This window comes from Babylonia areolata, chromosome 3 (assembly GCF_041734735.1).
Source record: "Babylonia areolata isolate BAREFJ2019XMU chromosome 3, ASM4173473v1, whole genome shotgun sequence".
Classification (NCBI taxonomy): domain Eukaryota; kingdom Metazoa; phylum Mollusca; class Gastropoda; order Neogastropoda; family Buccinidae; genus Babylonia; species Babylonia areolata.
Window position 1 is genome coordinate 23,764,599 of NC_134878.1, and position 26,445 is coordinate 23,791,043.

Consider the following 26,445-nt stretch of genomic DNA (forward strand, 5'->3'; position numbering starts at 1 on the left):
AGTGTGTGTGTGGTGTGTGTGTCATTGTGTGTGTGTGCGCGCGCGTGCGCATGCATGTGAATAGTAGTGTTGTTCATGAAATGATTCTAAATAGTAGCAGTTATGTCTTTCAGTTAAATATTATACTTTTTTCAGGAAAGAAAAGACAAGTAATTTCAGTTTCTATCAGTTTCTTTTTGGCCTTGGGTCATGAATACAATTTGAAATGAGGAAGAAGTGACTTTTTGTTCACATGATTTTAATTGTATCCATAGCCTAATGGCCTTTCGTCTTGTCTTGATCATCAACAGATAACTATTCTAATCAGGTATAGTACATGATATATACAGTTTTCGTATTACTTTGCATAATTGCATGGAATTATATTGTTTTAGTGTACATTACATAAATAATGAAGAGGCAGCCTTGGACAAATACAGTGGATGACATTTGAAACCACTCAATTTAACAAACCTCATAGAAGGAAGATTTATTTGTCTGTCTTGAGAAATAGAAATGATCTTTTGTTTTTATTTTTTGATAAAAATGATGACTTGTGCACACGGACGTACACAGGCTATAAGAATGGTAGTTGTGCTAAGTTCTGCTACAGTGTCAGGATCACTCCTCTCAGTAAGTGGCCGGTCCAGGTTTATGGTTCTAAAGAACTGAACACTACCCCACAGTCTCAGTCACAACAGCAGTCTGTCATGTCCATTGGCTGAAAGACAGACTGGCTTTCAGTGGCAGGGTCTACTTCTCTTTCAAAAGGAAATTTAGTAAAAAAATGCTTTGGTATTTTGTTTTATAGTCATTTTGAGGTCAAACGTGCTGGACACATATGACCTCACATCTGTGCTTTGCGTTATCTGGGAGGGAAAGTATCTGTGTTTGATGTTTATGAAATGCCATCTGTTTGTATTGAAATGCCTTCTGTTTGTTTGAAATGCCTTCTGTTTGTATTGAAAGAGATGCCTTCTGTTTGTGTTGAAATGCCTTCTGTTTGTGTTGTGATGCCTTCTGTTTGTGTTGTAGTGTTTTCTGTTTGTATTGAAATGCCTTCTTTTTGTGTTGTGATGCCTTCTGTTTGTGAAATGCATTCAGTTTGTGTTGTAGTGCTTTCTGTTTGTGAAATGCCTTCTGTTTGTGTTGAAATGCCTTCTGTTTGTGTTGTAATGCCTTCTGTTTGTGTTGTAGTGTTTTCTGTTTGTATTGAAATGCCTTCTGTGTGTGTTGTGATGCTTTCTGTTTGTGAAATGCTTTCTGTTTGTGTTGTAGTGCTTTCTGTTTGTGAAATGCCTTCTGTTTGTGTTGTAATGCTTTCTGTTTGTGTCATAGTGCTTTCTGTTTGTGAAATGCTTTCTGTTTGTGTTGTAATGCTTTCTGTTTGTGAAATGCCTTCTGTTTTTATTGTAGTGTTTTCTGTTTGTGTAATGCCTTCTGTTTGTGTTGTAATGCTTTCTGTTTGTGAAATGCCTTCTGTTTGTGTCATTGTGCTTTCTGTTTGTGAAATGCTTTCTGTTTGTGTTGTAGTGCTTTCTGTTTGTGTAATGCCTTCTGTTTGTGTTGTAATGCTTTCTGTTTGTGTAATGCCTTCTGTTTGTGTTGTAGTGCTTTCTGTTTGTAGTGAAATACCTTCTGTTTGTGTTGTGATGCCTTCTGTTTGTGAAATGCTTTCTGTTTGTGTTGTAGTGCTTTCTGTTTGCGAAATGCCTTCTGTTTGTGTTGTAATGCTTTCTGTTTGTGAAATGGTTGTGAAATGCCTTCTGTTTGTGCCGTAGTGCTTTCTGTTTGTGAAATGCCTTCTGTTTGTGTTGTAGTGCTTTCTGTTTGTGAAATGCCTTCTGTTTGTGCCGTAGTGCTTTCTGTTTGTGAAATGCCTTCTGTTTGTGCCGTAGTGCTTTCTGTTTGTGAAATGCCTTCTGTTTGTGTTGTAGTGCTTTCTGTTTGTGAAATGCCTTCTGTTTGTGTTGAAATGCCATCTGTGTTGTACTTGTAGTGCCTTCTGTTTGTATTGTAATGCCTTCTGTTTGTGTTGTAATGCCATCTGTTTTTCTTGTACTTGTAGTGCCTTCTGTTTGTATTGTAATGCCTTCTGTTTGTATTGAAGTGCCTTCTGCTTGTGTTGTGATGTCTTCTGTTTGTGTTGTGTTTGTGTTGTAATGACTTCTGTTTGTATTGAAATGCCTACTGTTTCAGTGTTTGTATTCAGCATTCTGTTTTTGTTGTAATGCCTTCTGCTTGTGCTGTAATGCTCTCTGTTTTGTTTGTATTGTATTGCCTTCTGTTTGAGTTATGATGCCTTCTGTTTATTTTGAAATACCTTCTGTTTATATATTGTAATGCCTTCCGTTTGTATTATAATGACATCTGTTGTTGTAATGCCTTCTATTTATGTTTATGCCCTCAGATCATGAATATGCCTTCCCTCATTGTCTTCATTGTTAGTTTTCATTGGTATTTCAATTCTCCAGTGATATTATACAGGTGCATTTGCTGCAGTTTTATTTTTGACAGCGTTTTTGTTTGTCTGTTTTGTATTGTAATCTGTGTTTGTGTAGACCTGTTTTTTTATTTGTTTATTTTTAAGTGTTCTTTGTATAGATTTAATAATCTGTGTTTGTGTAGAGATATATTTGTTTTGTTGTTTTTGTTTGGTTTTATAGTATTCTGTGTTGGTGCAAACCTCTTATTTATTTATGATTATGATATTTTTGTTCTGTTGTATTCTGTGTTTATGTCTTAATTTTGATCCAATGCGTTATTATTCATGCACACATTGGCACTGGATGCAAAGTCCCCTTGCCAGTATTTTCTTTCCCTCAACTAGACCTCAAGTGGTGGTCTGGAAATTAGTCATTGGGATGAGATGATAAACTGAGGTCCCGTCTGTAGCATGCACATGTAAAAGAAACCAAGGGCACAAGAGAGTTGTCCTGGGAAAATCCAGTTAAATCCAGCCTAATACATGTGTGTATTATGTGTGTTAATGTGTGTGTGTGCATGGGTGCATGCATGACTGAAGCCTTACTGAATGACACAGGAAACGATGAGCGCCTAAAAATAGCTGTCAGTCATCTCTACCCAGACAGGCAGCTTATTGTGCTAATGACCCTGTGTATTTAATGCATTTAGTTCTTGGTCTCTGACCAATGACGGGAGTTATATAAAATATCGGTAATATTCAGGTAACATGGTAATGTAACCACTCTGCAGGCACTGGCATTGGATGCAAGGTTCCATGTTTATTTTTCAGGTCTCAGAAGCAGCTGCGTTTGTTGGAGAGGGAGGTCAGTAGGGGGGCTGAAGATGGCGTGGCTGGGCGGTAAAACCTGGCGTGGCTGGGAGGTGGTGGCGATGGCTCTGATAATGTTGATTATCGTGCCGCTGCATGTTCTCTCCTTGGGGTCACCACTCCAAGCCCAGCAGTGTGAGTGTCCACAGTGTGGCAGCAGAGGGGTTGTTGTGCGTTTGTGTTTACACATGTGTGTATGCGTGTGTTTATGATAGACACTTTGTGTCTCTGTGTGTGTGCATGATCGTGCATGTTTGTGAATGTGTATGTGGGGGGTGTGTGTGCATGTGTATGTGTGTGTGTGTGTGTGTGTGTACATGAGTGTGCGTGAGTGTGCACGCATGCCTGTGTGTTGTCATTTAATGTAGACAAGCTAGATCTTTAGATTTAAACATGATAACTCTCAAATTTAAACACAGACAAATGTGTGTATGTTTGTGTGTTTGTATCTGTATTTATGTATCTGTATATACATCTATGTATCTATTATGACCATGAAACTCCCACTGGCATCTGGCCAGAAGCACCTCACCATTGTCAGTGCCTACGCCCCAACCATGACCAACCTGGATGAAGTGAAGGCGAAGTTCTACGAGGACCTTCACTCTGTCATTGCTGCTATCCCTAAAGCAGATAAGCTCATCATTCTTAGGGACTTCAATGCTAGAGTTGGCTCTGACTACATCTCCTGGGATGGAGTGATTGGAAAGCACGGTGTGGGCCACTGCAACCCAAATGGATTGCTTTTGCTTCAGACCTGTGCAGAGCACGAACTGCTGATAACCAACACAGTTTTCTGCCTCCCTACCCATAACAGGACGTCATGGATGCACCCTCGCCCAAAGCATTGGCATCTCATCGATTATGTCATCATCAGGAAAAGGGATAGGCAAGATGTAGGTGTAACAAAGACCATGTGCGGCGCCGAGTGTTGGACAGTCCATCGCCTTGTAGTCTCGAAGCTGAATATTCGAATCCAGCCCAAGAGACGCCCCCAAGGCCAGAAGGCTCCAAAACAGCTTAACATCGCTTAGCTGAAAAACATCACCATCAAACAGTCCTTTGTGGAGCTGCTGGAAGATTGTCTGGAATCCGCCTCTCTGGACAACCAGAATGTGGAGTCTGACTGGAGGACCCTGCGTGAGCTGATCTATAGTACAGCTTCAGAGACCCTGGGACCCATGACCAGAAAGCACAAAGACTGGTTTGATGAAAACTGTGATGAAATCAAGCAGCCTCTGGATGAGAAACGCCGTCTGCATCAAGCCTACCTGAGCAACCCAAAGTCCACATCAAAAAAGGATGCGTACGATGCCATCCGCAGGACTGTTCAGCAAAAGTTAAGCCAGATGCAGGATAAGTGGCTGAGTGACAAAGCTGATGAGATCCAGGGATATGCTGACAAGCACGATATGAAGAGGTTCTATGATGCCTTAAAAGAAGTCTACGGCCCCACATCCTCAGGATCATCCCCCCTCCTCAGTGCAGATGGGAATACCTTGATCACCGAGAAGGAGAAAATTCTCGAACGCTGGGCTGAGCACTTCAACAGTGTCTTAAATCGCCCTTCCTTCATAAATGATGAAGCCATAGACCGTCTCCCACAAGTCCCCATCAACGAAGCACTGGACGATCCGCCAACACCTCTTGAGACCCAGAAAGCAATCCGTCTGCTATCCAGTGGCAAAGCACCTGGCTCAGACTCCATACCAGCAGAGGTCTACAAGGATGGAGGCACTGTGCTGACTGAGAAGCTCCATCAGCTGTACTCATTCATGTGGAAAGAAGAGATGATCCCCCAGGATTTCAAAGATGCATCTATCATCCACTTGTACAAGCGAAAGGGGAACCGGCAAGCCTGTGATAACCATCGGGGCATTTCCTTGCTCTCCATCGCAGGCAAGATACTTGCCAGGATCCTACTAAACCGCCTCACAGCACACCTTGACCAAGGTCATTTGCCTGAGAGCCAATGTGGATTCCAGAAAGAGCGTGGAACCACCAACATGGTGTTTGCTGCAAGGCAGCTGCAAGAGAAATGTCAGGAGCAAAATGCTGATCTGTTCTCCACCTATGTCGACCTCACTAAGGCCTTCGACACCGTGAGTAGAGAGGGACTGTGGAAGATCATGGCCAAGTACGGATGCCCTCGGAAATTTATTTCCTTGGTCAGCCAATTCCATGAAGGCATGCTGGCTCGAGTCCAGGACAATGGCGAAACATCTGCTCCTTTTGCTGTCACAAATGGTGTCAAGCAAGGCTGCGTCCTGGCTCCAACGCTGTTCAGCCTCATGTTCTCTGCAATGCTTACTGATGCCTTCAGAGATGGCGATGTTGGAATCGGCCTAAAGTATCGAACAGATGGCAAGCTGTTTAACCTCAGAAGGCTTCAAGCAAAAACGAAGGTCATGACAGACATCATCAGAGACTTTTTGTTTGCTGATGATTGTGCCCTCAACGCTGGATCTGAAGCTGACATGCAACTCAGCGTCGACAAGTTTGCCACTGCCAGCAGGAACTTCGGCCTTACCATCAGCACGAGGAAAACTGAAGTTCTCCATCAGCCAGCCCCAGGGAAACCCTACATTGAGCCCAACATCACAGTCAACGGTCAGAGACTCAGTGCGGTGGAGCGGTTCACATACCTTGGCAGCACACTGTCACGAAATGTGACAGTCGACGATGAAGTGAACGTCAGGATTGCAAGAGCAAGCGCAACTTTTGGTAGACTCAATGCAAATGTCTGGAACAGAAGAGGCATTAGTCTTGAGACCAAGCTAAAGGTCTACAGAGCAGTAGTTCTCCCCACACTACTGTACGCCTGCGAAACTTGGACAGTGTACCAACGACATGCCAAGAAGCTGAACCACTTCCACACAACATGCCTCAGGAAGCTACTGTGGCAAGACAGGACCCCAGACACAGAGGTGCTCGCAAAAGCCACCCTTCCCAGCATCTTCACCATCCTGATGCAGTCCCAGCTTCGCTGGGCTGGACATGTGGCGCGCATGCCAGACCATCGGCTGCCCAAAAGGCTCTTCTATGGCGAGCTGCAACAAGGGAAGAGATCACACGGAGGTCAGAAGAAGCGCTTCAGAGATACTCTGAAAGTCTCTCTGAAAGCGTTTGATATCAACCCTGACTCCTGGGAGGAATCTGCAGTGGACCGTGACAAATGGCGTGCTGCTGTGCACAAAGGCGCCAAGTTGTGCGAGGCCAACATGACTGCTGCAGCTGTTCAGAAGAGGCAGGCCAGAAAGTCACGGGCAAACAAGCTCCCTGACAATGGTATGCCTGTCTTTGTCTGCCCCAACTGTCAGCGAACATTTCATGCGCAGATTGGACTATTCAGCCATCTATGCATTCACAGATAGATTCATGAGCATCCTCCCACCCACCCCACCACCACCCTCCCCCTATCCCCCAGCTGGATGACAACAATGGTCATCATCGATCTCGATGGACACACCACCATATAGACACATAAACACACATGTGTACCAACACTCACAGAGGAAGACTTTGAAACCTTACACATATATGCAGTTACTTTGCAGACTCTGATGATTTAAATTTTTATGTAATTATGATAGCTTGATATCATATTGAGCCTTTGTGTGTAAAACATGCTAAGTTGCACTGTAGGTTGTAAAAAAATTGACATGCAAAAACTTTCCTCCTGCAGTCGACTTCTGGGTGTTGAACACAAGCGTGGAGGTAGAGCAAAACAGACCGGACCCGGCATCACGCGATTTTCTCTTCCTTGCCAACCACAGCCTGATGATTTTGTGCAAGTACAGTGTCAGAAACGGAATCGATTACTGCGCACAGAGACTGGGTGAGAATCTGGCGACAAACCTGACGGTTCTCCCAAAGGGCAACAGCACACTGCAGCACTGGCCACTGATCCAGCAGAACATTGTGGTGGTGGAGAAGACCCCATGCAATGTGACCATAGAGATGCACAACGTGACCACCGCCTTTCAAGGATCCTACGCCTGTCAGGACACCCTGAACCCCGGTGTTTACAGACAAAAACGATTTTTTGTAGGAGGTAAGCTGTCTGTGGTACCATGTGCTGTGGAAAAATCATTAAAGTGAAGGTAAGCTGTCAGTTTTGTGACCTGTTGTCAGTTTGGAATTGCGTTTTGTGGTGGTGGTTTTTTTGTGTGTGTGTGTGTTTTTTTTTGTGTTTTTTTTTGTTTTTTTTGTTTTTTTCTCTCTTCTTCCAGACCAGGCACTTTCTGTGTTGATGTATAGTGAGCTTGTCATTTCTGTGGCCATTTTCTCTCTCTCCTCTCTTATGACCATGCAAACTGTTGTCTGTTATATATATATGTGTGTGCATTCACATTCTCAAATGGAAACCTGTGTATACATATATGCACATGTAAAAACACGTGCACACACACACACACACACTCTCACATACAACACACACGCAAAAAAACAAAAAAACAAAAAAAAAACCCACAAAACAAAGCAGCTACCTTAATTATCAAGGGACCAAATATAGCCACTTACATCAGTCCATAGCCAAGTGCCTCTCTCACGTATATGGGCTGTTTATGTTTCCAACCCTACACTTGTAGAGTGGTCGCCTAGTGGTAACATGTCCACGTAGGAAGCAAGAGAATGAGTGTGTGGGATGAAATCCCGCGCTCGCCAGAATTTTCTCTCCATCCACAAGACCATGAGCGGTGGTCTGGACACTAGTTACTCGGATGAGATGATGAACTGAGATCCATTGCGCAGCATGCAGGTACCACACATAAAAGAATCCATGGTAACAAAAGTGTTGTCCCTGGCAATATTCTAAGAAAAATCCTCTCTAATAATGTGTATATGCACATGATTGAAGCCTGACTGAATGACACAGTGCCTAAAGACAGCTTTCTGTCAGCTCTACCCATTTAGGCAACCTGTTTTGCAAAGGACTTCATGTTTGTAATGCACCTAGAGTTTGGACTCGACCAAAGATAAGCGTTATTTAAGTATCAGTAATAATAATAACTTGCTATATGCATGCTCTGTTTGCTTGCTCACATGCTACGATGAAGATGGATATGAACAGTTTTATTGACCTGAATGTATTTAATCTTTTAGTGTGAAGGTCCAGTGTCACTGTTCTGTGACATGAAACTGAGGTCCCGCATGCAGCACACACATGGCGCACTGAAAAACAGATATCAACGTAAGAGTTGTCATCTGTCAAAGTTCTGTGGAAGAAGTCCACTTTGATAGGATGCTCATACATAGGATGCTCATACATAAAGTGACCCTTCTTTATGTGTCTGGTATCACCAAATAGGAAGAAATCAGTTTGTGACAAGAAGTATTACAATATGAAACATTGCAATAAAAAAAAAATACAACGTATGTGTTACATGTCATTGCAGGGAGAGCTTGGTTTCCAGTTAATACAGGCATAGTTTAAACCACAGGAATGTAATTGGAGCTGTCAGGTATACAGTATAAAGCAAGTAGAACATATGTTTTCCACACACTGAAAGAAAAATGTGTGATTTGTATTCCAGTGTAATAGAATGTAAACATGTGAACATTGCCAAATAAAGCAAACATACACACACACATGAAAGTAGTCAGGAGTCAGAACTGAAATACTTGTGAGGTATTGTATTGTTTTGTTTTGTATGTGAAGTTTGCATCAACTTAGCATTTAAGCATTTTTCTCTGTTATGTAATCATATTGAATGACTGGTTCTCAGGTGCATTGTTTGTGTAGCATACACCAACACGTGAAAAAATGTGTCTTATTGAGTCAGTGAAGTATTCGGTAAAATGTAAATGCAAAGACTGGAACATTGCGAGCTTATTTTTATGTGCTTTGCATGGCTGTTTACCAGAAGAGCCTGTGCCTCCACGGAACGTGAGCATTGTGTATGAGCCGATGGCGAACATTACGGTGCTGCTTGACCCTGTCAAAACTGGCCACGACCTCAATGACTTGGACACCTATTGGACCTTCACATATACATGGTAATAATACACTTACACTGAACTGCAGTAATATTCTTTCTCCATTTCCATCACACACATGTGCAGAAGCAAGCTTGCATGCACACATATGTGCACACACGCAGGCAAACAGGCACTCACATACGCACATGTACTCATGCAGACAGACACACACCAGTAGAAACTGTTGTTAATCTTCCATTTCATTTTTCTGTCTCTCTTTCTGTTATTCCCCTGTCTCAGTTCCATTGCTTCCTCTCACCGTCCACCGCCCTCATGCATTCTCTTGCAGATCTGTGCTCAAACATAAAGTGCCTTTTTTTTTTTTTATATATATGTCTGATGTTATAAAAAATAGGATGCTCATTCATAAAGTGACTTTTTTTTTAATGTGTGTATGATATCGCAAAATAGGATGCACATACATAAAGTGACTCTGTCTTTTTCATGTGTCTGGTATCACAAAATAGGATGTTAATTCATAAAGTGACTCTTTTTTTAATGTGTGTCTGATATCACAAAATAGGATATTCATTCATAAAGTGACTCTTTTTTTTTAATGTGTGTCTGATATCGCAAAATAGGATGTTCATTCATAAAGTGACTCTTTTTTTTTACTGTGTGTCTGATATCGCAAAATAGGATGTTCATTCATAAAGTGACTCTTTTTTTTTAATGTGTGTCTGATATCGCAAAATAGGATGTTCATTCATAAAGTGACTCTTTTTTTTCTGTGTGTCTGATATCACAAAATAGGACGCTCATACATAGAGTGAAAGAAAGAAAAAGACACACACACAACTAAAGAAAGAAAGAAACACACACACACACACACACACACACACACATGTCCTCATTCAGAACAAGCCCACTCAAAATTCTTATTATTTATCAGAGCAGTTTTTAATGTCTGTATTTAAACGTTGTTTGTTTTTTTGTGCGTGGTTTTTTTTTTGTGTGTGTGTGTTTTTGTTGTTTTTTTTGTTTTGTTTTTGACTCATTGAGCCCTGTGCCCGTGTATTGCTCTGGCATCAAAATCCATCTCATTAAAACAGTCTTCGCCTTCCTGGATGTACATAAACCGCAAGGGAAGGGAACTAACTTTTACTGAATTTCTGGATGTGTCCACACTTAATTTTTAGGAAAAACAGTATATTGATTTTCTGTGTGTTTTTTGTTCTGCATATGCATGGAAACCTGCTGAGGCTGTAAGATCCCAAGGGTTGAGGGGGTCTACAGATTAACGGAATGAGAAGGCATAGTGATGGTAGAGCATGCTGGCCGGTTTTCATGGCAACATGTTCTTCCACTCTTGGTTCATGAGCAGGGGTGGATGAGTTGATGCCATTGATTGTTCACTTCATTGTTCACCGTAAATTGCAGACTATTTTCACTGCCTGTTATTTGTGATTGCTGTGCAAAGGATTGTGATTTGCTGTTTTGATTATCGTACCAGATTTTTTCAGGTGTTTTTTTTTCAGTCTGTTTAAATATTATATTTGAATGTTTTGCCAGTATCATCTGCCAGAATGAGCTCACTCCTCTGGTGTGTATTCACAGGGTTACAGGCAGGTTTAAGTTCTGAGGTCAGTTGTGCAACTGATCAGTTGTACAGGTTTGGGGATATTTTTTTTAAAGAAATAAATGCAGCAGTAATCAGTTTACAGGGCATCATTTTTGTTTGAGATTTTAGGTCCATATTCAAGGTTTTAGTGGCTGGGTAATTTTGTGACAACAGGAGCGGCTATAACCCATCTGAGTGTGGAAAGAAGCTTGAAAGTTTGAAATCAGAATTTTGAAGTTTGAAATTTTGAAATCAGTAATATGCTGATCCATATGCTGCATATATGTATTCTTGAACACATTGTATTATTTTTCAGTGACAGAGAGCTGTTCTGGGTTGGGTTATTTTTTTGTTTTGTTTTTTTATGTCATGTCTACATTTAACAACTACATGATGTTAGGCTCTTTGAGCAGCATTACAACTGGCTCTCATACCATATAAAAGTTTTGTGTTATTGTTATTATTATCATTAATATAGTGATAATTAATAAGTGGTTGTATAACAAGTAACTACAAAGCACAGTATCAGCAAAAAGAGAGCAGTGTAGTCTCAAAAAGATAGAACTGTCTGAGAATCTGTGTCTGTATTTTGTTTGTTCATTTTATTTGTGATGAGGGTTTTTGGTCTGTGTGACAAATCAAGTCTATCAGTATACAGTCAGTGCCCAGACATGTTAAAGGGCATTGTTTTGTACTGAATTGTATTGTATCAATTTTTTGTCACATCAGATTTTACAGTGTGAAAATTCAGGCTGCTTTCCCCAGGGAGACTGCATTGCCACAGTGCAGCACCACCCATATATATATATATATATATATGTTTTTGGTTTTTTTTCAGTCTGCAGGTGTATTTGTTTTACTATCAAAGTGGATTTTCTACATAATTTTGCTGTTGGCAGTTGTCTTGTTGCCATGAGTTCCTTTACATGCACAAACTGCATACTACACACTGGACCTCAATTTATCATCTCTTCCAAATAACTTTATGCCCAGACTTCCACTCACTCTCAAGTGGCAGGGAAGAAATTTCTGGCGAGTGTGGGATTTGATCCTTCATGCTCAGACTCTCTGGCTTCCAAGGCAGATGCTTTACCAGCAGACCACCACTCCACTTTGCAGAGTGAATATATGTTCACATTTGTCCAGGCTTGCTGCACAGGTGTGGTTTTACTGGTTTCAGTATTGCTCCTTGTGCCACCATTCCTGCACGGAATTGTGTTAGCTGTGTACCCAAGTTGAGTAGTGTAGGTTACAAATGAGCAGAGCGTGTTACCAACTGCGTGCACCATTTCATTTTTTCTCCCATCCAGGAAAAACAGATCCATTGTAAGAAGCTGTTTAAAGAAGGCAAGCGACTTGAGGTGCCAAGACCCGACATCGGAAGGACTGTGTCAAGCTTGTGTCATCGATTTGAAGAAATACCAAAGATGTGGGCAGTATCGCTCTGGAAGTATCACCCTAGAAGTCCATTTTTACTGGACTGTCAGGAACACTTTTGGGAGTGTGCACCAAAGAGAAGCACTTGTCTTCCACGTCTTTGATTGGGGTAAGTGGGCTTTGTTCGATCTGAGGTAAGTTGTTTTCAATGTTAGTCATCAGTCAGTGACTGGGGATAGTGGGATTTGTTAACTCACAGGTGAATTTGTTGTCATTGTTGGTCATTAGTGATTGATTGGGGAAAGTGGGATTTGTTAACTCACAGGTGAATTTGTTGTCATTGTTGGTCATTAGTGACTGACTGGGGAAAGTGGGATTTATTAACTCACAGGTGAATTTGTTGTCATTGTTGGTCATTAGTGATTGATTGGGGAAAGTGGGATTTGTTAACTCACAGGTGAATTTGTTGTCATTGTTGGTCATTAGTGACTGACTGGGGAAAGTGGGATTTGTTAACTCACAGGTGAATTTGTTGTCATTGTTGGTCATTCGTGATTGGTTGGGGAAAGTGGGATTTGTTAACTCACAGGTGAATTTGTTATCATTGTTGGTCATTAGTGACTGGGTGGGGAAAGTGGGATTTGTTAACTCACAGGTGAATTTGTTGTCATTGTTGGTCATTAGTGACTGGTTGGGGAAAGTGGGATTTGTTAACTCACAGGTGAATTTGTTGTCATTGTTGGTCATTAGTGATTGGTTGGGGAAAGTGGGATTTGTTACGTTTCAGGTGAATTTGTTGTCATTGTCAGTCATTAGTGACTGACTGGGGATAGTGGATTTGTTAACTCACAGGTGAATTTGTTGTCATTGTTGGTCATTAGTGACTGGGTGGGGAAAGTGGGATTTGTTAACTCACAGGTGAATTTGTTGTCATTGTTGGTCATTAGTGACTGACTGGGGAAAGTGGGATTTGTTAACTCACAGGTGAATTTGTTATCATTGTTGGTCATTAGTGACTGGTTGGGGAAAGTGGGATTTGTTAACTCACAGGTGAATTTGTTGTCATTGTTGGTCATTAGTGACTGACTGGGGAAAGTGGGATTTGTTAAGTTTCAGGTAAATTTGTTGTCATTGTTGGTCATTAGTGACTGACTGGGGAAGGTGGGATTTGTTAACTCACAGGTGAATTTGTTGTCATTGTTGGTCATTAGTGACTGTTTGTGAAGTTTGTTAGATCTCAGATAAATTGTTTTTATCGTTAGTCACCAAGTGACTGATTTAGGTTAGTAGGTTTTGTTAAATCTCAGGTAAATTATTTCCATTGTTGGTCATCAGTAACTGATTGGGGTTTGTTGAATTTCAGGTAAATTGTTTTCTTTATTGGTCATCAGTAACTGATTGGTGTAAGTGGGGTTTACTGAATCTCAGTTAAATTGTTTTTATTGTTAGTGACCAGTAACTGATTGGTGTAAGTGGGGTTTACTGAATCTCAGGTAAATTGTTTTTATTGTTAGTGACCAGTAACTGATTGGTGTAAGTGGGGTTTACTAAATCTCAGGTAAATTGTTTTTATTGTTAGTGACCAGTAACTGATTGAGGTAAGTGGGGTTTACTAAATCTCAGGTAAATTGTTTTTATTGTTAGTGACCAGTAACTGATTGGTGTAAGTGGGGTTTACTGAATCTCAGGTAAATTGTTTTTATTGTTAGTGACCAGTGACTGATTGGTGTAAGTGGGGTTTACTAAATCTCAGGTAAATTGTTTTTATTGTTAGTGACCAGTAACTGATTGGTGTAAGTGGGGTTTACTAAATCTCAGGTAAATTGTTTTTATTGTTAGTGACCAGTGACTGATATGAGGTAAGTGGGGTTTACTAAATCTCAGGTAAATTGTTTTTATTGTTAGTGACCAGTGACTGATTGAGGTAAGTGGGGTTTCACAGACTTGAGGTAGATTGTTTCTACTGTAAAGGAAAGTGGTGGTGATTATTGACCATGGACTGCTTGCTTTTGCTGTTTTTAATGGTTGAAGGTAGAGATGGTTGATGGCAGAAATGGATACATGAAGATCCTTGGAGTTTGTTTTGGATGCTCTTTGGTTTGCTTGTTCAGCAGTAAACAAAATTTGAAAGAGGGAACCAAATGCAAGTGTTGACTAACACTACAAGACTTGAATTAAATATATAGTCAGTATTATATCTACAGTTGTCAGTGGGGTTTGAGCAAAAACAGACTGGTCCAACACTTGACAGTTGAGCAAAGACAAAGGTTTGAAACATCATCTGTAACTTTGGGCTCTCTGTAAATGCATAGTTAAAATGTTTTCAGGTATGTGCACAACACTTGTAAGTTGGTAAGAGCTGATTAAGAATCAACAAGTACTGTGACGGGCGCAATAGCCGAATGGTTAAAGCATTGGACTTTCAATCTGAGGGTCCCGGGTTCGAATCTCAGTGACGGCGCCTGGTGGGTAAAGGGTGGAGATTTTTCCGATCTCCCAGGTCAACATATGTGCAGACCTGCTGGTGCCTGAACCCCCTTCGTGTGTATACGCAAGCAAAAGATCAAATACGCACGTTAAAGATCCTGTAATCCATGTCAGCGTTCAGTGGGTTATGGAAACAAGAACATACCCAGCATGCACACCCCCGAAAGCGGAGTATGGCTGCCTACATGGCGGGGTAAAAAAACGGTTATACACGTAAAAGCCCACTCGCGTATATACGAGTGAACGTGGAAGTTGCAGCCCATGAACAAAGAAGAAGAAGAAGAACAAGTACTGTGGCAAAATGGTTCACATTGCAGACTGATTAATGGGAGAATGTGGGTTTGAGTCCATGAGGGGTAGAGGTTTTTCAGCCCGTGGATGGCTCTTCCCCAGTGTTGAGTGTGCTATGGACACAACAGGAAGACTGGGACCACACAGTCGAGGGTCATCTGCTTCATCTTTGTTCACTCAGTCTGCCTCCATGACTAAGCAATGATAATCATCAGTTGGAGGTATGTCAGGCAGTGTCCAGAATAGCCTGAATCAGAACAGGCACGACTGAACACCATGAAACATGAAAAGGGAGCAAAACTTACAAAAATTCAGTGCATCAAAATTATTATTCTTATTATTCTTATGACAAAAAACAAAAAAGACACCAAGTGCAACAGTTGTTTTTTTTTTGGTTTTTTTTGTTTTTTTTTTTTACCCAAATTCATCGACCATTCATGTCTGGAGTGTCTGGTAGCAAGAACAGCATTTGTATGGAAAAGAAAATGTAGACGGAGAAACATATTTGACGATATGAGTGGCAGAGACGTTTAGTTGAACAGAGTAACCATTTAACATCAGGTGTCCATCCTGTCTCTGTTGTTGATCTTGTCTGTCATTTTCTGTTCTCTCCCTCGCTCCCCCCCCCTCCCCCTCATCCCCCCCACCCCCCACTCACCCCCGTTTCTTTCTCTTTCTCATGCTCTGTCACTACCTCCCTCCTTCCTTTCATTCATCTTTTTTGTCATCATGTGTGTGCGTTTGTGTCTGTATATGTATGCATGTGTGGAGAGGAGCCGGTTGTTAAAATATGTATGAATGTATGTTTATATACCTGTACGTATGCATTGTGTTTATTATGTGTGTGTGTTTAGTCTGTTAGGTACAATTTTGTGTGTGTATGTAACATTGAAGGAATGTGTTATGTATAATGATATGTGTTTTGTAAAGCATCTAGAGCAGTTTTCTGAAGAGTGTTATATAAGTATCCATTATTGCTGTTATTATCATTTAACTTTGCAGTAAAGCCATGGAGAGTGTCGGAGATAAAGGTCAGGGCCAAACGCACAACCTCCTCAAGTCTGGCACTGAGCGTGTTTTCCCCTGCCAACATTGACCAGATACATATCAAAAAGATGAAGGATTCAAACCCACTTCGTCTTAAGTACTTCTTGAGCTTGCTGTCTGCACGGGAACAGAGCTTGCTGTCAGATGCTGGTGCCCATTTTAACAGGATGTACGGTTTTGTTCGCAACCTTGAAGATGATGAGGAGAGTTTGCGGGAGTCCAGTTTTTCTGGATTAACTAAGGTAAGGTTTCAGGATGTTAGGACAGGGGAAGAGTGACTGTTTTACTTAAGGGTTGAAGGCCTGCCCACTTGCATGCAGTTTTGGGCTCACTTGTGTAAAGTGAGTCTATGTAATGATCCCTTTTAGGTTGTGTGTGTGTGTGTGTGTGTCCATGTATACTACAATTGCTGTTTTCTCTGAAAATACTTTGTAGACATAAAATTTGGCTCAGAAGTAGAAAAGAGTTCTTTCCAAACAGTCCATAAAAAAAGAGTTCTTTCCAAACAGTCCACAAAAAAGAGTTCTTTCCAAACAGTCCATAAAAAAGAGTTCTTTCAAAACTGTCCAATCAGTCATAATGGCAGTGCTCTTGCCAGGAAAAGCATAGGAAGCAATGAACGTTTCAACAATCGTAGTGTTTTTTTGTTTTTTCTTTTCTTTTTCACAAATTGTAATCTTTTTTTTTTGTGGACAAATTGATACACTGATTATTTACCCTATATACATTAGCCTGACTGGTTGGTGTGTGTCCATCGAGATCGATGATGACCATCGTTGTCATCCAGCTGGGGGATGGGGGGAGGGTGGTGGTGGGGTGGGGGGGAGGATGCTCATGAATCTATCTGTGAATGCGCAGATGGCTGAATAGTCCAATCTGCGCACGAAATGTTCGCTGACAGTTGGGGCAGACAAAGACAGGCATACCATTGTCAGGGAGCTTGTTTGCCCGTGACTTTCTGGCCTGCCTCTTCTGAACAGCTGCAGCAGTCCTGTTGGCCTCGCACAACTTGGTGCCTTTGTGCACAGCAGCACGCCATTTGTCACGGTCCACTGCAGATTCCTCCCAGGAGTCAGGGTTGATATCAAACGCTTTCAGAGAGACTTTCAGAGTATCTCTGAAGCGCTTCTTCTGACCTCCGTGTGATCTCTTCCCTTGTTGCAGCTCGCCATAGAAAAGCCTTTTGGGCAGCCGATGGTCTGGCATGCGCGCCACGTGTCCAGCCCAGCGAAGCTGGCACTGCATCAGGATGGTGAAGATGCTGGGAAGGGTGGCTTTTGCGAGCACCTCTGTGTCTGGGGTCTTGTCTTGCCACTTGATGTTCAGTAGCTTCCTGAGGCATGTTGTGTGGAAGTGGTTCAGCTTCTTGGCATGTCGTTGGTACACTGTCCGAGTTTCGCAGGCATACAGTAGTGTGGGGAGAACTACTGCTCTGTAGACCTTTAGCTTGGTCTCAAGACTAATGCCTCTTCTGTTCCAGACATTTGCACTGAGTCTACCAAAAGTTGCGCTTGCTCTTGCAATCCTGACGTTCACTTCATCGTCGATGGTCGCATTTCGTGACAGTGTGCTGCCAAGGTATGTGAACCGCTCCACCGCACTGAGTCTCTGACCGTTGACTGTGATGTTGGGCTCAACGTAGGGTTTCCCTGGGGCTGGCTGATGGAGAACTTCAGTTTTCCTCGTGCTGATGGTAAGGCCGAAGTTCCTGCTGGCAGTGGCAAACTTGTCAATGCTGAGTTGCATGTCAGCTTCAGATCCAGCGTTGAGGGCACAATCATCAGCAAACAAAAAGTCTCTGATGATGTCTGTCATGACCTTCGTTTTTGCTTGAAGCCTTCTGAGGTTAAACAACTTACCATCTGTTCGGTACTTTAGGCCGATTCCAACATCGCCATCTCTGAAGGCATCAGTAAGCATTGCAGAGAACATGAGGCTGAACAGCGTTGGAGCCAGGACGCAGCCTTGCTTGACACCATTTGTGACAGCAAAAGGAGCAGATGTTTCCCCTTTGTCCTGGACTCGAGCCTGCATGCCTTCATGGAACTGGCTGACCAAGGAAATAAATTTCCGAGGGCATCCGTACTTGGCCATGATCTTCCACAGTCCCTCTCTACTCACAGTGTCGAAGGCCTTAGTGAGGTCGACATAGGTGGAGAACAGATCAGCATTTTGCTCCTGACATTTCTCTTGCAGCTGCCTTGCAGCAAACACCATGTCGGTGGTTCCGCGCTCTTTCCGGAATCCACATTGGCTCTCAGGCAAATGACCTTGGTCAAGGTGTGCTGTGAGGCGGTTTAGTAGGATCCTGGCAAGTATCTTGCCTGCGATGGAGAGCAAGGAAATGCCCCGATGGTTATCACAGGCTTGCCGGTTCCCCTTTATTGATACACTGATTATTTACCCTATATACATTAGCCTGACTGGTTATACTGTGAGTCAAAGCAATGTCTGTGGTGATAGTTAATTAGTGTGTGCATTCATATTTTGTACTTCCCAATGAAATATGTTTAAATGACAGCAGGACACATACATCCCGCAAACTGACTGTGGTTGTCTGCAACAAGCAAGTAAGACCAATCAGTATGAACTGCTGTGATGACAGCTTACTCACTCACTGCCCGTTATTCCCTCTGACATGTTGGTCAGCAATGAAGAACTGTCACTGTTGTTTGTTGTGGGCCAATCACTGAATGGTACCCCACAACTCCACACTGTTGTTTGTTGTGGGCCAGTCACTGAATGGTACCCCAGAACTCCACACTGTTGTTTGTTGTGGGCCAGTCACTGAATGGTACCCCAGAACTTCACACTGTTGTTCTTCACATTGTTGTTTGTTATGGGCCAGTCACTGAATGGTACCCCAGAACTTCAACCTGTTGTTTGTTATGGGCCAGTCACTGAATGGTACCCCAGAACTCCAACCTGTTGTTTGTTGTGGGCCAGTCACTGAATGGTACCCCAGAACTTCAACCTGTTGTTTGTTGTGGGCCAGTCACTGAATGGTACCCCAGAACTCCAACCTGTTGTTTATTGTGGGCCAGTCACTGAATGGTACCCCAGAACTCCACACTGTTGTTTGTTGTGGGCCAGTCACTGAATGGTACCCCAGAACTTCAACCTGTTGTTTGTTGTGGGCCAGTCACTGAATGGTACCCCAGAACTCCAACCTGTTGTTTATTGTGGGCCAGTCACTGAATGGTACCCCAGAACTCCACACTGTTGTTTGTTGTGGGCCAGTCACTGAATGGTACCCCAGAACTTCACACTGTTGTTTGTTATGGGCCAGTCACTGAATGGTACCCCAGAACTTCAACCGGTTGTTTGTTATGGGCCAGTCACTGAATGGTACCCCAGAACTCCACACTGTTGTTTGTTGTGGGCCAGTCACTGAATGGTACCCCAGAACTCCACACTGTTGTTTGTTGTGGGCCAGTCACTGAATGGTACCCCAGAACTCCACATTGTTGTCTGTTGTGGGCCAGTCACTGAATGGTACCCCAGAACTCCACACTGTTGTTCTTCACATTGTTGTCTGTTGTGGGCCAGTCACTGAATGGTACCCCAGAACTCCACATTGTTGTCTGTTGTGGGCCAGTCACTGAATGGTACCCCACAACTCCACACTGTTGTCTGTTGTGGGCCAGTCACTGAATGGTACCCCAGAACTTCACACTGTTGTTCTTCACATTGTTGTCTGTTGTGGGCCAGTCACTGAATGGTACCCCAGAACTTCACACTGTTGTTTGGTGGTTTTTCAGGGAGAGAAATAAGGCAATGCTCCTCTGATTTTATAAATCACAGATGGAATCACACTTTGAGCCATGAAGGCTTTGCCTCTCTTGCTCTTTTTTTTTTTTTCTTGAGGGACGGGGGTGGGGGTTGGTGGGGAGGAGAGGATCCATTTTCCTTTAAAAAAAAAAAAAAAGAAAAAGAAAAAAAGAAAGAAAGAAAGAAAAAGAAGAAAAAAAAGAAAGAGAGAGAGAGAGAGTTCAGTAAATAATCATACATGAATCATCAACTGGTGAAGACTGTGCCTCTTTTGTTGTGTATAGCTTTGTGCCAGCGAAATTCTGACTAACACAGGTTAGACATATCTGTTAATGCACAGTGTTTTCAAGTGGTACATGTACTCACAAGCAATGTCTGCATGCAGATACAGAACACACACATCCAAACACCACAACATGTACATGCACACACATTCACACATGAACATTCACACACACTTGAGCGCGCATGCACTCTGTTTCTCTTTATCCTTGTCTCCATCTGTCTTTCTCTCTCTCTCTCTCTCTCTCTCTCTCTCTCTATCTCTCACACATGCTCTCTCTCTCCCTCTCTCCCTTTTACTCACATGCACACACACATACACAGGCCCATGGATTGATGCACATAAGCACCTGCACACTCATGCACCATGTCATTTCCTGACAAACAATCCAGAGTGTATGTGTGTGTGTGTGTGTGTGTCGAGCATATTTTGCATTGTTTTGGTGTCATTATTCATACATCCATGCAGTTCATACCATACTATCGTCTTGGTACATGTTGATATTTTTTGTGTATGTATATATATATATGTTTTTTTTGTTGTGTGTTTTTTCTCCGTTCTATCTATGTATGCTGTTGTATGTCATTATACACTATTGTATATATCCGTATTGTTTTATGTGAGGCACTTTGAGACCATTGTATTGGGAGTTTGCAACATACAAGAACTGTAGCATTATGATGATGATGATGATTGTTATTATTATTGTTATCATTATTATCTTTCAGGTGCAGGAGTGGAGCTCAGATGCCCCGATATGTAAAAAAAAGCCTGATGCACAGTTGGTGATAATCCCAGGCCTGCCCTTCCCCGGCTATCACTACCATGTGGTCTTCACTGCCGGGGCTCGCTACTGGGGCCCTCCTCACGTCCTCAGCCTTGAGAAAGCCAGAACTAAAGATGCTGGTAAGAGCTGTGTGCATGAGGTGTGTTGGTGTGTGCTGGATATCTGAGCTGTGTGCTTGAGGTGTGTTTGTGTTTGTGTTCGTGTGTGGGGTGGATATCATAGCTGTGTGCATGAGGTGTGTTTGTGTTTGTGTGGGGGGTGGATATCATAGCTCTGTGCATGAGGTGTGTTTGTGTTTGTGTGGGGGGTGGATATCATAGCTGTGTGCATGAGGTGTGTTTGTGTTTGTGTGGGGGGTGGATATCATAGCTCTGTGCATGAGGTGTGTTTGTGTTTGTGTGGGGGGTGGATATCATAGCTCTGTGCATGAGGTGTGTTTGTGTTTGTGTGGGGGGTGGATATCATAGCTCTGTGCATGAGGTGTGTTTGTGTTTGTGTGGGGGGTGGATATCATAGCTCTGTGCATGAGGTGTGTTTGTGTGGGGGGTGGATATCATAGCTCTGTGCATGAGGTGTGTTTGTGTGGGGGGTGGATATCATAGCTGTGTGCATGAGGTGTGTTTGTCTTTGTGTGGGGGGTGGATATCATAGCTCTGTGCATGAGGTGTGTTTGTGTGGGGGGTGGATATTATAGCTCTGTGCATGAGGTGTGTTTGTGTGTGCTGGATGTCTGAGTTGTGTGCATGAGGTGTGTCTGTGTGCTGGATATCTGAGCTGTGTGCATGAGGTGTGTTTGTGTGTGCTGGATATCTGAGTTGTGTGCATGAGGTGTGTTGATGTGTGTGCTGGATATCTGAGTTGTGTGCATGAGGTGTGTTGATGTGTGTGCTGGATATCTGAGTTGTGTGCATGAGGTGTGTTTGTGTGTGGATATCTGAGTTGTGTGCATGAGGTGTGTTTGTGTGTGGATATCTGAGTTGTGTGCATGAGGTGTGTCTGTGTGCTGGATATCTGAGCTGTATGCATGAGGTGTGTTTGTGTGGGGTGGATATCTGAGTTGTGTGCATGAGGTGTGTTTGTGTGTGTGCTGGATGTCTTGAGTTGTGTCCATGAGGTGTGTTGGTGTGTGTGCTGGATATCTGAGTTGTGTACATGAGGTGTGTTTGTGTGTGTGCTTGATATCTGAGTTGTGTGCTTGAGGTGTGTTTATGTGGGGTGGTGGTGGATATCTGAGTTGAGTTGTGTACATGAGGCGTCATCAGCAATCTTTTTTCAGGCCAGACTTTGTGGTGTTTTTCAGCTCCTGCAGAAGGTCCTGGGTTAGATGAGAACTTTGCCTATTGCCTCCCTCCCTCCACCGACCTTTGCACCACCTGTATTGTGTATTTTAAGGTGGGTTTGAATGTCATGCATGGGTGAATAACTTATACCTCTGAATACTAAGGTAAGAACACAACATACAATACAAATTCTGTATCAACACTGGCAACATAAGAGACGTATGTCTGTATCAACACTGGCAACATAAGAGACTTATGTCTGTATCAACACTGGCAACATGAGAGACGTATGTCTGTATCAACTCTGACAAAGATCTGAGACAATGCTTGTATCAATACTCACATGCATCTGACTTCTTTTTCAAGCTGTACACCACTTGAAGAAGTGTTGGATCAGTACAACTGGTTTATTCAGAATTTCAAAAAGATATAGCAGTTTGCAATTAACTGGATGACAACAGCTGACCTTTTGTATTGCCTTTATGTTCTGAAACATTTTTGGAAATATAGATCACAATAACTGGAAAAATATTAGGAATAGCAGACTAACCATAAAATTTTCTTCTTTTTTTTTTTTTTTTTCTCTTTTTTTTCAAAATACACCAGAATACCAGAATATGCATGCATACATGAAATAGACTGGTTGAGATTTGTTTTTTCTTCCTCTTTACGATCATTTCACTGATTTACGCCATTACTTTATCAGATACATTCATTACGATAGAGCATAGCATAAAACACACAGTAATTATTTCTTCCCTTTTGAGAGAGACATAAGAGTCTGTCACCATCCATGACTGTGTGGTCATGCAGGAAATTCTCTAAACACTGTGAACTTCCATGACTGTATGGTCACGCAGGAAATTCCTCAAATCAAGCGAGGAGGGAGGGTGACCAATTACACCTTGTTCGTGAACCTGACCAGTACCCACACCGACCAGATCTCTGACGCCTGCAAGAACCGAGACGGGCTGAACTTGACAACAGAAGGTCACAACAACACATTCCTTGTGCCAGGGCTGGCAGTGGGTGGAGTGTACGATGTTCGAATCCAGGCGTTCACCAGTGCCGGCCAGTCCCCTGTGTCAGCCAGGACGCTGCGTGTGACTGCATCTCCTGGTCAGTACGCAGTTCTATTTGGTTTGTTGTGAGTTCGTTATCAGGTTGTCAGAAAGTGGGTATTTTGATTATCTGTTTGTCGTGCAATGGGTGTTTTGATTATCACTTTGTGAATCGGTTGGTGTTATACAGTGGGTATTTCGATGAACAGTTTGTGGCATGGTAGGTGTTTTATGCCCAGTTGGCACTCAAAAATTGATAGAGGCGAAAGAAAATTAATTAAAAGACACATCTAGAAAGCAAGCTCGAATGCAGTCGATCAAAATGTAAAGTGTCGGCTGCTGCAGCTCGCTTTGTGGAGCAGTATCTTTGCGCGTGCACAATTGAATGTTAACATTCATGGTGCATTAGCGACGAACGATGTTTCCCATCTTCAGTGTTAAAGGAAAGGCTCCTGAAACAGAGACAAAAGCTCAGGATGACAAAAAGAATAAACAGCAGGAGTACAAATCAAGCGCCAGTGCATGTACAGTGAAGCCTGGCAGAAAGACTTTCCTTGGAACACTGTTGAAACGAAGGAAGATGGCACCCAAGTATTACGTGTGTACTGTGTCAGAAGGGGACGGAACAGAGGGGAGGTCAGATTGGAAAAACAAAAAATAAACTTGTTGATGGATCAGACGTGATCAAAAGGTTCACACTCGTTAGACACTCCCAATCTCAAGTGCACAAGTTGTGTGTGGAAAGACAAGAAACGAGGAAAAAGGTTGTGTCAGAGACAGCAGCAGGGACAGCTCAGCTCTCTCTTGAGCAAGATGTGGCAGAAAGAGTAAAGAAGCTATCAACAGGCCCATGGGGTTCAGGCGTGTGGACATTTTGAATGCAGTTTTCCAAACATCAACACAAATGAAAATTATAACTCAATCAAAGATTTTTTTTCATTCTATTATGCTGGCTCCCAAAACCACAATTGGGCACTAAAACGTTTTATCTAGAGTGGCGACTGGCACTAAAAAAAAAAAAAAAGAGTTAAATTCGAACCCTTCTTTGTGATACAATAAGTGTTTTGATGATCAGTTTGTGATGCAATGTGTGTTTTGATGATTGTGATAGGGTGGGTATTTTGACTGTCAGTTTGTGAAACAGCTAGTGTTTCAACAATCAGTTTATGAAATGGTGGGTATTTGGATGATCAGTATGTGATATGATTGGGGATTTTGATTATCAGTTTGTGAAATAAGGGCTATACTGTGGAGAATCTGAAAATGTAAAATCCCCTTTGAGCTGCAAGATGAGACAAATTTGTCACCCTTTGCTTTTATCATGTTCCAGCTGACTTTGCACCAAGAGACATTATTGTGGAGAAATCAGGCGTGTCGTTCGATTTGTCCTGGAAGACTGGTAGCTCGGCCATTGGCACCCCTGTGAAATACAACGCCCACTATTGCTACACCGTCCTGCTACAGCTCCAGCAGTCAGCTAATGTCAGCAGCAATGGTTCTGTGGAGGCTCCACTGCCTTTGAATTGTGTGGTAAGCCTGAGTACTGAGCATTCCTTTCAAGTGCTGGTGTGTGTGAATTTATACGCTGATAGCATGCTTGTGTGTGATTATACTGTGTATGTTCAAAATTTTGATTGTTGAAAGCTGAATATTATATTGCTTTTTTTTGCTTTTTTACTTGAACAGGTCATCATTTGTGTGTATATTTGTATGTGGTCAGTTGATAACCTAACATCATGTTGTTGTGTTTAATATGTGAACAGATTTTCATTATCTTTTCAACTGCATTATTTACATGGAGTACACTGGGTTCATAAGTTAAGAAGAATCACATGCAAAGAAATTATTATTTTTATTGTTGTTTTCTTAAAGTTGTTGCTGTTCTTGCCATATCTCCAGTCACTGTATACTTAAAGAAGTAAAAGAACAAAGCTAGATCTTCTGCTCCTTTTGTGCTGGGCTCACAGTTTTGTGACCATACACAGGCAAGTCAATTTTTTGCAGCCAGAGCAGCCAGATTCAGATTGTCAAGGATTATACAGATAACAGATAGAACATTAACACATTGAAACAAAAGTTATGCTCACTCAGAGATTAATGATGATCAATTTAATAAAGTGAACAAACTAAAGAATTATAGTTTTTATGATTTTGAAGAAGAATAAGAAGACATCCATATTTCCAAACACACAAAAAAGCCTCAACCAGAACCTGGTTTTAAACTGCTCCGGAGTCATCTTAATATGATGTCCACGCAGGAATTATGCAACATTTATGTCTTAATGAAATAAACACTTTCTCATTTCAGTATGAATAAAGTAATTTCATTGCTGACACAGGTCAGTCTGGAAACATGATCACATGGCATTATTTGGCACAGTTGTTTGCTTCTGTGGATAGTGTCGTGATTTTGTCAGAAAATTAGCTGTGAGAAGGGAAGCAACTCTCAATGTTTATTACATTAAAAATCAGAGTGGTTTCCCTTGTTCTCGCTTAGCAACTCACCTGTTGCCAAGTAAACTACTTGAACAATTGCTCTGTGCTGTACTCCGTTACATTGTGGATGTGTGCTAACTTGATCTTGATGATTATCCACAGGCTAACTTGATTTTCTATAAAGATATTTTCACAACCAGTATCATGAAACCTATGAAAATGGGGGCTCCTTGGCCTTGAGAAAATTCTAAAAATTTTATTTTTATATATTTTTTAAACTCACTACAGTTTGTGAGGACAAAAGCTGAGGCATTTCCATCAGCATCTTTCTTTGTCACTTGAAGGTCACAGCCTTTACTGTAAACTGCCTTGTAAGCACACACCCACTCCTTGCACAAAATTCACCCTAGAGTTGGGGATGGGTGTTTTACTGGGTACTTTTCCCATTTGTGGGAGTCCCTTATTTAGTTTTATCATACACTGCCCTCGCCCAAGGCCATGGCTTCCGCCATCTCTAGAGCTAAATCTGTACTTCTTTGTAAAGCAGTACAGTCCTGAATGACAAACTGTATTATCATTGTTTCATGATTTTTTTTTTTTTCAAAGTAGGGGGATGGATGTATACAAAGTATTTTAACCCATGCACAGTTTTAACCTAAATAGGGGGTGTTAACTGGATGTTTACAAGGTAGTTTACAGTAGTTTCACCCTGATTGGATTGCAAGCTTTAACTGACTCACTTCACAGTTGAGCATAATGATCAACTGCCAACATATCAAGTGCAAGAGGGAGCACTCAGTCGCAAGTA

The 26,445-nt window shown here is 42.1% G+C and overlaps 1 protein-coding gene across 4 annotated transcripts in view; it reads left to right on the forward strand.

Moving 5' to 3' along the window:
- LOC143279862 (uncharacterized) overlaps positions 1-26,445 on the forward strand; it is a 78,061-nt gene that overhangs the window by 33,722 nt on the left and 17,894 nt on the right. For 3 of the 4 annotated variants that reach the window (XM_076584124.1, XM_076584122.1, XM_076584123.1), the window contains exons 3-11: positions 3,236-3,409; positions 6,960-7,328; positions 9,142-9,274; positions 12,128-12,363; positions 15,975-16,261; positions 20,802-20,979; positions 22,161-22,252; positions 23,001-23,259; positions 24,532-24,731. In XM_076584124.1, coding sequence (XP_076440239.1) covers positions 3,236-3,409; positions 6,960-7,328; positions 9,142-9,274; positions 12,128-12,363; positions 15,975-16,261; positions 20,802-20,979; positions 22,161-22,252; positions 23,001-23,259; positions 24,532-24,731 — 1,928 coding nt within the window. Of the gene's footprint in view, positions 1-3,235; positions 3,410-6,959; positions 7,378-9,141; positions 9,275-12,127; positions 12,364-15,974; positions 16,262-20,801; positions 20,980-22,160; positions 22,253-23,000; positions 23,260-24,531; positions 24,732-26,445 lie in introns of those variants that run through there. The other variant, XM_076584126.1, reaches the window with a different exon arrangement.